Source organism: Vulpes vulpes, chromosome 4 (assembly GCF_048418805.1).
Source record: "Vulpes vulpes isolate BD-2025 chromosome 4, VulVul3, whole genome shotgun sequence".
Classification (NCBI taxonomy): Eukaryota; Metazoa; Chordata; class Mammalia; order Carnivora; family Canidae; genus Vulpes; species Vulpes vulpes.
Genome location: NC_132783.1, coordinates 93,837,720 through 93,848,492, shown reverse-complemented (window position 1 = coordinate 93,848,492; position 10,773 = coordinate 93,837,720). Strand labels below are relative to the sequence as shown.

General features: G+C 65.4%; 1 protein-coding gene across 1 annotated transcript; it reads left to right on the top strand.

Moving 5' to 3' along the window:
* Positions 1-1,094: 1,094 nt before the first annotated feature.
* On the top strand, positions 1,095-10,773 carry GDF10 (growth differentiation factor 10). Its single transcript, XM_072756465.1, has 3 exons — positions 1,095-1,955; positions 6,903-7,831; positions 9,795-10,773. Exons 1-3 carry the CDS (start codon positions 1,616-1,618, stop codon positions 9,984-9,986), a joined length of 1,461 nt encoding a protein of 486 aa, XP_072612566.1. The 5' UTR covers positions 1,095-1,615; the 3' UTR covers positions 9,987-10,773.

Genomic DNA, 10,773 nt, shown 5'->3' with positions numbered 1-10,773 from the left:
CTTTTTCCAGCAATTTTTCAATTATGTCATTGTGAGCCCTCCAAGAAAAGTAACGATTCTGGCTCACGGGGCCCAACGTTCCCAAGTAGAGGGAACAGGGTGTTCACAAGTTTGCAAACAGTCCTTTGAAATACACCCTAGGCAGCATCCTAGATAGTTCTGGGAAAACATGGGCTTGAAGAGGTCCTCTCCTTCCCTCACAAGGATTTGTAAATATTTGGTGTGGGCCTTGGACCCCTTCCTCAGGCTGATGAAGCCCGGGGACCCCTTTTCAAAGGTTTTTTTTTTTTTTTAAATACACAACGGTACCAAGAAAGGCAGTTACATTAAAGCACAGCTCTCTGCATATGGTGAGAAGTGACCTGGCGGCGTAGCCCCAGACCTGCCTTTTGATTAATTCGCGGTGCAGATACCACCTTGGTTGGTCGCCTGCACTGCTCATGCTAGGAAATGCTAAGTGCCGCTCACAGGTTGTTGAGAATGAAATTGTAAGTCTGCCCCATGCACGCTGGGCGACCCCCCCCCCCCCACACACACACACTGCGAAAAGGACAGTGCCCTAGAGGCAAGCCCTGGGCCCTTCTGCCCCAGGCCACTGGGGGGGGGGCGGCCAGGGGCCCCCACCCTCGCCTTGCTGTGAGGCCTCGGGAGGGCCCGCGGTCTCCTCTATCCTGATGCCATGGAAACCCTCTGCAAAGTCGCTGAGGCCGCCGTTCTCCAGGGCGAGCGGCTGCAGGTCCCACGGCGGCTCCCGAGCGCGTCCTGCACCACTGGAGGCGTCGTGGCTAAGCGCGGGGCCGGTTAAGGCGCTAATTCCGAGTCTTAATGCTGGTCCTGCTCAGCGGCCAGGGGTGGCGGGGCTCGGGGTTGGCGGTTCCCCTTGCTCGGCGGTTGGCCTGGGCGCATCCCCTTCGGGTCCTCACGGGGAGCGGGCGCCCTGCGGCTCCGAGGGCCCCCAGCCCCCCCCCACCCCCCGGGTCACCCGCCCCGCGCTCCGGGGGCACAGCCGGGCCCAGGCCGCCGCCGCCCGCCCCGCCCCCGCCCCGCCGCCCCCGCCGCCCCCGCCCCGCCCCCGAACCGCCGAGCCCGCCGCGGACGCCAACTTTGGCTGCGGAGTCCGCTGGGGCGTCGGCGCGGGCTCGGCTCGGCTCCGCGGGGCTCGGAGGCGCGCGCCCTGGGCTCCCTGCACCCGCTCCGCGCACCGGGCTCCCCGCTCCAGGCCCTGGGCTCCCCGCTCCGCGCCCTGAGCTCCCGGCTCCACGCCCCGGGCTCCCTGCACCCGCTCCAGGCCCTGGGCTCCCTGCACCCGCTCCGCGCCCTGCGCTCCCTGCACCCGCGCTCCGCTCCCCATACCCGCTCCAGGCCCTGGGCTCCCCGCTCTGAGCCCTGAACTCCCCGCACCCGCCCCCCGGGCTCCCCGCGCCCGCCCCGCTCCCCGCACCACCCCCCTTGCACCCGCGCCCTGCACCCGCGCTCTGCTCCCGGCTCCCTGCACCGGCGCCCGCCCCCTGAGCTCCCTGCACCGGCTCCCCGCTCCGTGCACCCGCGCCCGCCCCCTGAGCTCCCTGCACCGGTTCCCCGCGCTCCGCTCCCCGTGCCCCTCCCGCCGCCGACCATGGGCCGCGGCCCCGCGCGGACGAGCCGGACCCCGGGGCGCACACGGCCGCCCCCGCCCCCGCGGCCGCTGCTCCCGCTGCTCCCGCTGCTCCCGCTGCTGCTGCTGCTGCTCCGGGGTGCGGGCGGGGACCCCCCGGAGCCCGCGCCGCCCGCCCCCGCCGCCCGCCCTGCGGCCGCCAGGACCCCCCGGGGCGCCCTCGGGGACGCGGCCTCGGCTCTGGGCCTGGGCACCCCGGACGCGGCGGCAGCGCACATGCTCCGGCTCTACGACAAGTACGGCCGCAGGGGCGCGAGGCCCGGAGGGGGCAACACCGTCCGCAGCTTCAGGGCCCGGCTGGGTGAGTACACGCCCCGCCCACTCACTCCTTCACTCATTCATTCGTTCCTCCACTGTGCGGAGCCCCCAGCGCTCAGGCAGGGGCGAGGAGCTCCTGCCCCTGGGGCGGCCAAGGGGAGGCGGGGAGGCTGCTGCACACAGACCTAGGGGGAGGCCCCGGTCCCGGGGAGCTCAGGACCCTAACCACCGGTCCTTGGGCTGTTAGGCTGGAGCGGGAGCTCAGGTGGGCGCCCTCAGGTGGGCCTGTCAGGGGCCGCGACCTCTGGCCGGGCCCCCAGTGGGCTCCGAGGCTGGACAGTGAACCCAGGAGGGCCTGGGGTGCCTGGTCTTGGGCACACACAGCTGAGGCCGGAAAGGCACTAAACATGAAAGGTTCAGTCCGCGAGGGTTTGGGGAAGGGTCCAGAAGCTTGGGTGGGGGAGAGATGGGCATCCTACTTCCCTCCCACCCTCGCCCCACCCGGACAAACCCTTCCCCCTGTCGTCACACCTTGGATGATGCTGGACAGAAGTCAGGGACAGAGTACCCTGCTGTAGCCTCAGCTGTCTGCCAGCCCAGGCCCTGGGCAAGCAGCGAGGACGGGCGGCCTGGTGGCAAGGGTGGTGGGAAAACCCTGTTGCCATGGAGACCGCTCATGTCACAGGACCCATCCCAGAAAGTGTGGGGAGAGGTCCACAGCAGCGCTCGTGGGGGAGAAGGCCGTCCAGCAGGAGAAACGCTGTCGGTCTCCAGGGACGGACCCCCCTGCGGTGGAGAGGAGCAGGCCCGACAGACAGGCTGGGTCAGGTCGGCTGCCCGCGGATGGCCGGTGAGCCAGGTTACACCTGTGGCCTCAAAGCCAGACCCGGAAGCTGGCCTGTGTGACTGTCCTGGGAACACCTGCCCCAGGGGGCCTGTCCCTCCTCCACCAAGCAGACCACTCGGTACCGTTCCCGGGCTCCACGCCAAGTGGACCTAAGTCCGTCCTCCCTGGTGCTTTTTATTTATCACATTGGGTCCGCTTCTGGAGCAGCATTATTAAATTAAGCCACTCAGGAATCATCCGGCATGATCAGGACCTTGGGCAAGTCACTAAAGCCCCGTGGACTTGACTGCACTCATCGACAGGTGGGCAGGTGTGCGGCACCTTTCCCGCAGGGTTGCCCAGAGCCCAGCACTAACCAGATGAGGTGTTGGTGCGTTGCGGGTTATTCCCATGGAAATGCAAGGCATTTAAGGCCATATAGGTGTGCCCTGGACCTTGCCATTAACCCGGTCCCCAGAGCCTTGTCGCTGAGGAGAGCAGGGCCGGCACACCCACCGCCTGCAGCCCCGGCATGGACGCGCTCCGTCCTATCTTCCCGTCTGCGTAGAGCAGGGCAACGCAAGTACCAGTGACTCGTAGGATGTTACCCTGGAAAGGACGGAGGACGGCACCTCCCATCCAGCCCTCCCACTTGACAGAGATGAAAACGAAGGCTGGGGGGGGGGCTTTCACTGGCACCCCGCATCTGCCCAGCCAGCGCCGCTCCCCCGCCAGCATCCTCTCCCCACCTCCCTCGGAGCTAAGCCCAGGACTTAGGACACAGACTGTAGAGCAGACGATTCTCTGCGAGATCCGGATGATCCGCGGAGTCTGGACTGTCGGACGATCCAGCACATTCTTTGGAACCACTTGACCAGGTGTGGGTCCAGGCTCCAGGTCCCCGGACAGGAGCTTCTGAGCACAAGGCGGACAGGTGAACGCTCCGTGGGAGGATGTGGCTTTGCGCCTGGCTTGGCGTAGGCCGGGCCGTCTGGTTTCCCACCCCTCACCTGTGGACGAGGCTCCGATGTGGGGGCCTTTGCTCCGGGCCGGGGGCCCCAGGCCATCCCCTGGCACAACAGTGGTCTCTGCAGCCTCAGTGGCTGGGCCCTGGGGCCATTGGAGCCGCATTCCTTGCGGCCACCAGGCAGCCTAGCTCAGATGCAAGCGCTGGCCGGGCTGCTGAGGTCCCAGTGCTGAGTGTGACCAGGGGCTAAACCTGTCCGTGACTCACCTGCCGTTGCTTGTTTGTTTTCACGTCTGGAAGGCAGCTGGTAACACTCCCTTCCTTGTGGGGCTTTGGGATGAACTGAGACATACCGGGTGCTTAGGACAGTGCCTGGCCCAGGTGTCGGTGATTTATTAGATGCTGTTGCTCTTGCTTTAGCCACCCTGCCCCCGCCCCCTCGAGGTGTCACGTTCCCTATTACGCCTAGATGGAGCAAGCTTCTGAGCCTGGAGCTTAAGGTGAGACCTGCTCCACGTCCCAAACAACCTGTTTTTAAATCTAAGTTCCCCCACCGACCTGGATGAAGTCGGGCAAGCGGCTGAATGTCTCCGAGCTTCTGTCTTCAGGTCTCCATGACCACACAGTACGCAGCTGTCTGCCAGCAGTGCCAGAGGTCACTGGCATTTGGTTCCCCGAGGATTTCCTGAGCCCCTCATTAGGTGGCAGGTGCCGTGAGCCCAGAGGACACAAAGAGGCGTGGACTCTTGGACCTGCCCAGAAAAGTGCACGAGCTGGGGGAGAAGAAAGCGCAAGCGCGTGGGTGGAGGCTGGTGACACCACAAGGCTGCTACATTCTGAGCGCGTGTTGGGTGCCAGGCACCATACGAGCCCCGCAGAGATGATCACACAACTGTAGGAGGTGCCTACAAACACCCTGCCCCGCTTACAGATGTGGAACCTGAGGCACAGAGAGGCTGCCATCTGCCTCTGGCTCCACGGCTGGCAAGTGATGCAGGCCGGGTCTCCCCCAGGGCCCACGATGAGCACCTCATACCCATGCCCTCGGCTCCTTCCCTGCAGCACCTCCGGGGCCCACGGCTCCCTTCCTCCAGCCTACCTTGGTGCCGGAATCTTCTGACCCACGTTCTCACTTTGGCCACCCTGATGGCTGATTCTAGGGCCGTGGTGAAGGGACAAGTCTCCCTTTGGCTTGAGTCCTGTTCCCCCAGGCCAGCAGGGTGCCCAGGGGACCTCTCCCCGCACCCCCGTAGCCCCCTACCACTTTCGGGAAGGAGGCTGAGTGCCCACAAAGTGGACTCAGTTCGGATTCTCAGATTTCTAGAACTCCCAGGAAAGAAGAGCTCATCTAGATAAAGTTAGTCTCTTCTTCCTCAGAGTTAGAACCCCAAAACGCCCAAATGATGACTTCACAGAGCGTGGCCTCTGTTACGTCTGCTATCCCGTAGGAGGCAGGGGCCTTCCAGCAGGGCACACGGGGGCACGGCCGTGGGGTCAGACAGACGGGTGCACGCCCAGGCCCTGCCCTGGGCCAGCTGGTGGCTTGAGGCAAGTCTGAACCCCCTTGTGAAGCTCCATCTCGCTCCAGAGACAAATGGCCTCTGCACTCCTCTCTGTGGAATTGGGCATGTGTGGAGCTTGAGTGGGGGGCGGGGCTCCTCCTCCGTGCCTGGCATGCTGCGTGTCCTGTACCGAGTCCTGCAGTCAGGTGACACAAGACCCCACTGTGCACCCGAGGCCGCCGAGCATGGTCGGGCTGCAGCCTGGGGTCTGGCTCCCCAGGGCCTGGGCAGCCTGGAGGACGGGGGGCTGCACTATTGGCGGCTTATGCCCCAGACCTACACCAACGTGCCTGATGGGCAGAACTGTTTGTGACGCTGCTTAAAACCCAAATCCCTCGGCCCCCCTGTGCCAGACCCTAGAGTGAGCATCTCCGGGGGAGGGCAGCAGAGGTACAGAACCTGAGCCCCAGGCACCAAGGCCCGCGGAGTCTGTGGAGCCACGTGCACATGTCCCTCCAGCCCACGCTGCCCCACGGGTGGAGCATGTAGCACGTATGCGGGTTATGCCTTCCTCCCAAGGGAAGGAAATGACCCTAAACTGAGTATTTTGGTTGAAAAACAACAACAAAAGACAACCAAGTCTCAGCCGGTTCTGTGGGTGCAGGTGTCACGGAGGCTGAGACCCCGTGGGCCCAGGGTCCTGCCTGCGCACGGTGCCCCGCTTCGGGCTCCATCCCCCCACAGCTTGGGCAGCCGGTGCCAATCCTCCCCGGGCTCCTGGAAGCCTGCGCCACCCTGCAGACGCCTCCTCCAGCGCAAGCCCCCGAGGACTCAGCTGCCTGGCTCGGGCTGCCTCCCAGGCCACGGATGAGGGATGAGGACGTCTGCCCGTGGCCCCGGGGAGCACCTGGCAGCGGCCGGCAGGAGGACGGCCCAGGGGGAGGCCCAAGCGCTCCTGAGTCAGGCACCCAGTGTTAGACAGCTCCCGGCCTCACCCCGATCCCGGCCTCACCCCCGATCCCGGCCTTACCCTGATCCTGGGCTTTACCCCGATCCCGCCTTACCCCGATCCTGATCTTAACCTGATCCTGGCCTCTGGAGAGCCAGCGGGTCCTTGCAGACCTGTCGAGTGGCCCCATGGAACCTGGATGGCACTCTCTCTTTGTGAAATGAGCTTTCCCAGCCCTTGGGCAAAACCAGAAGCAGATGCCCAGACAGCTGTGCCCTCCGGTCCGGGTTACCCCCAGAAGGACTCGGAGTGCAGGGAGCTGGGGTGCCCCACGCCAATCACCACATTTGGAAGAATGAGCCTGTTTGAAGTGGGTGGGAGGGAGGGCTGGGCACAAGCAGGAGGCCCGCCCAGGGCTTGCCCCCGAATCCGATTCCACCTCCTTTCCTGAGTAGAGGTGTCCTGAGGCTGGCGCCTGTCCCTGAGCAGTAGGGAGGGAGGGCCTGGGCCGCGGCTCCTACCTCTTCCTTCCTGCAATGGGATGCAGGATCCCCATCTCCCTACCCTCCTGACCCACCTCAGTTCCTCACCTGCTCCTTGGGGATAAGTCAGGGCACCCCCTCGGCCTCCGGGGAGGATCACAGGAGGAGAGGTGAGCCTGGCGGGCCTCCTGGAGGCCTCCCGCTGGGCGCCCCCTCGGTCCCGACCCAGGGCCCTAACCCACTGTGTCCCTCCCGCCCTCACAGACACGGTGGACCAGAGGCCCACGTACGTCTTCAACCTGACTTCCCTGCAGGACTCGGAGGTGATCCTCTCGGCCACCTTCCACTTGTACATGGAGCCCCGCTGGCCCCGGGCGCGCGAGGAGCCCTGCAGGCAGCGGGCGAGGAGCACGTTCTGCCGCCTCCCGCCCCCCGGGCCGCCCGCCCGACGCCACCTGCTCTTCCGCAGCATCGCGCAGAACACGGCCGCACAGGGGCTGCTCCGCGGGGCCCTGGCCCTGGCGCCCCCGCTGCGCGGCCTGTGGCAGGCCCGGGACATCTCGCCCATCGTGCGGGCCGCGCGGCAGGCCGGCGAGCTGCTCCTGTGGGCACAGCTGGACCCCGCGGGGGGCGCCCCGGGCGCGGCGGGGCCAAGCGCACCCTTGCCCTACCTGCTGGTCTACGCCGACGACCTGGCCATTGCCGAGCCCAACAGCGTGGCAGGGACACTGCAGAGGTACGACCCCCTCCCGGCGGCCGACCCGGAGCCCCGCGCCGCCGACAATGGCTCGGCCGACCCACGCGTGCGTCGGGCCTCGCAGGCCCCCGGGCCGCTGCAAGACAACGAGCTGCCGGGGCTGCACGAGAGGCCAGGGCGCGTGCCCCCTGCGCGGCAGCCCCCGCGGCCCCGGCACGAGCTGTGGCACGGCCCCCTTGGGGCGCTCAAGCCGCGGCCCGGGCGCCGGGAGCGCAGGAGGAAGGGCCCTGACGCGCCGGCTGCCTCGCGGGTGCTGGACTTCGATGAGCAGACCATGCGGAAAGCCCGGAGGAGGCAGTGGGCCGAGCCCAGGGTCTGCTCCCGCAGGTACCTCAGGGTGGACTTCGCTGACATCGGCTGGAACGAATGGATCGTCTTGCCCAAGTCCTTCGATGCCTACTACTGCGCGGGGGAGTGCGAGTTCCCCATGCCCAAGGTAGGTGCCTCCCGAGGGCCCTGCTCTGTGACCTCCTGCCCGCTGGGCCCTGGGGCTGAGGACGCCTGCCGTCCTCCAGGTGGGAGGGCAGGTGCACGTATGTGGGGCAGCCCCTGCCGTCACCTCCAAGGTGGGAGGCAGGTGCACGTATGTGGGGCAGCCCCTGCCGACCCCTCCAGGTGGGGGACAGGTGCACATGTGTGGGGCAGCCCCTGCCATTGCCTCCAGGTGGGGGGCAGGTGCACATGTGGGCGGCAGCTGTTGCAGGTACAACCCGCGGGCAGACGTGGCTTCACTGTGCTTCTGAAAGGGCCGACCTAGTTGAGTTTTCAGTTTTATTTACTTTTTAAGATTTTATTTATTCATGAGAGACACAGAGATAGAGGGAGAGACACAGGCAGAGGGAGGAGAAGCAGGCTCCCTGTGAGGAGCCCGATGTGGGACTCGATCCTGGGACCCCGGGATCATGGTCTGAGCTGAAGGCAGATGCTCCACCGCTGGCCCCACAGGCGCCCTGAGTTCGAACTTTAAATCAGAACGTGTCTTCTCGGGGAGGGTCCACCCTTGGGTGTGTGCTGCATACACGCCGTCCTGCCCCCCGAGGCAGCGCAGGCCTCTGAAGCCAAGGTCTCCTTCCCTTCCTGGCCTGGCCCTCAGGGTGCTGGGGGCCGTGAGCAGCACAGACCTGGCTTCGGGGGCTTCCTGTGGGCCCCTTGCCCCTCACCACCCCCTGCTTGGCACACAGGGCAGGGCCCCTCAGGGCCTCCAGTGCTCACAGAGCCTGAGTGTGCACGGTCCCCGCGGGTGGCAGTGTTGTCCCCTCGTGGCCGTGGGTTGGCAGGCCCCCCCCCCCCCCCCCCCCCGCCCGGCTGGGTCAAGGCTCCATTCACCCATCTCTGGGCTGCGGGCAGGCGGGCTGGCCGCCAGCTGGGGTCGGCCCTCCCCACAGAGTGCTCACTTTGGGGGGGGGGGGTGCGGGGGGGGGGTGGGGGGGGGGACTTAGCTCCTCCGTCAGTTCCAGGTCATTCCTTCCCCTTTGAGAAACGAAATCTGTGCATAAATCCAATTTGAATGTAAATAAATCAGTGGTCTGGGATTTCCCAGCGGGGCAGGAAGCTGTTTGGGAATTAAAGGGCTCTTCCTCCACATGCAGAGAGAGTGGGCCGCTGCGGGCAGCCTGGGTGAGCCAGTGCCCACCTTACCATCCGCTGAGCCCCACGCCTTCCCCGAGGCCTGCACCACAAACCAGTCCTTGCCCCGGGCCCCTGCCGTGCCCCCACCCGCCCCGCGGGGGCCTCCAGCACACCGTGTGGAAGTGGGCGCCCCCCGGGCCCTGTCCCGCTCCCTGTGCCAGAGAAGGTCCTTCTCTGTGCTTGAGGCTGGACCCAGCTCCCGGGTGCGCACGGTGCCTGGGGAGGCAAGGAAGGCTGCATGGCCTGTGACTTTGGCTGCTCCCTAAGTCGGGGTCTTGGTCCAGCTCCTCAGACATTTGAAGCTCCTGCTTCTTCGCCCATACAATTAAGGTAATCCCACCCCCACGCCTAGTAGACGGGGTGGGGAGGCGAGGCAGGCCCTTGGGAACGTCCATTCGGCCCCCACTGTGCGGGGCCCAAACCTTTGGGCCTTCCCCAGGGCTGAGGACACACTCACGAAGGAGGCATAGGAGGTGGCTGTGAAAATTGGGCAGCTGTGGCCCCAGCAGAGCCACCGAACGCCTCACCCTCTGGGGATGAGCGAGGCGCAGGTGCCCCCAAGTGGCCAGCGCCATGTAGGGCCGCAACTTCCCTCCCGAGGCCCAGGGGCAGGACGGCTGGCGCACAGCGCGCGCTCAGAGGCCCCGATGCCCGCCCTGGACTCTCACCTCTGGGTCAGCACCTGTCCTGAGGCCCCGTCGAGCCCACGCAGGTGGCCCATGGCTGGGTGAGGGCAGAGCGCCGGGTAACTGTGCTCCTCCCGCCTGCAGGTCGTCCGCCCGTCCAACCACGCCACCATCCAGAGCATCGTCAGGGCCGTGGGCATCGTCCCCGGCATCCCGGAGCCGTGCTGCGTCCCTGACAAGATGAACTCTCTCGGGGTCCTCTTCCTGGATGAGAACCGTGATGTGGTTCTGAAGGTGTACCCCAACATGTCCGTGGAGACCTGCGCCTGCCGGTAGGACCAGCCGCTCCGGGGTGGAAGGAAACCTCCACCCGCCCCGCACTCGGCAGGCAGGGCCCGGGCCTCCGGGGTGAGGGCCTCAGGAGGGTGCGGCTGCATATGCAGGGCGCAGCTCGCCGGCACCCCTGCCAGTCCCACAAGGTCTGTCCCCCACGGCGCATTCTGGGGGGACAGTTGCTGATGACTCAGCCCCTGCTCGCCACTTGGAATCCCCCAAAGGAACCCAGGAGTCAGCCCCACCTGGGGGCCGCCCGCCATCCACGCCTCTGCTCACAGGACCCCAGAGCCCAACGTGGCCACTGTGTTGGCTTCCATGAGCATCGTCTCGTGACTGGGGAGGAAGGTTCCAGAACTGCAGGCTCCTGCTCTCTCCGCAGGAAAGAACCCCCGTGTAAAGCATCAGTGGAGAACACCCGGGGCCACACGAGGGATGGGGGACCCTGGTGCCCAAGTGCAGCGCGAACTTCCAAATGGCGGCAAGAGCTTTCATACGCATGGTGCACGTGTGACCGGTTCTGGTTGCTTTCTCTTAATATATATTTTATTTCAAAGCAAAGGGGAGGGCGTGGACACCGTTCCGCACAGAGGTCATCAGGCTGGTTAGGGGTGCGTTGTTCAAACATGTTTATTGAAATAACACAGGCAGTGATACGTTGGAATACTAAAAAGTAACCGAGATTTTTATATTTTTGTAAATTATACTTTCCATACTGTAGATTGTGTACGTTGTGTGTTTTTATAGAAAGCTAATAAATTAAAGGTACAGCGGTACCTGAGAAACTGAA

What these genes read in the sequence shown, in the direction of transcription:
- GDF10 (XM_072756465.1), top strand. Translation starts at nt 1,616, where the DNA reads ATGGGCCGCGGCCCCGCGCGGACGAGCCGGACCCCGGGGCGCACACGG. An exon ending in CAGCTTCAGGGCCCGGCTGG is followed by an intron (nt 1,956 to 6,902) that starts GTGAGTACACGC and finishes CCGCCCTCACAG; the next exon opens with ACACGGTGGACCAGAGGCCC. An exon ending in GCGAGTTCCCCATGCCCAAG is followed by an intron (nt 7,832 to 9,794) that starts GTAGGTGCCTCC and finishes TCCCGCCTGCAG; the next exon opens with GTCGTCCGCCCGTCCAACCA.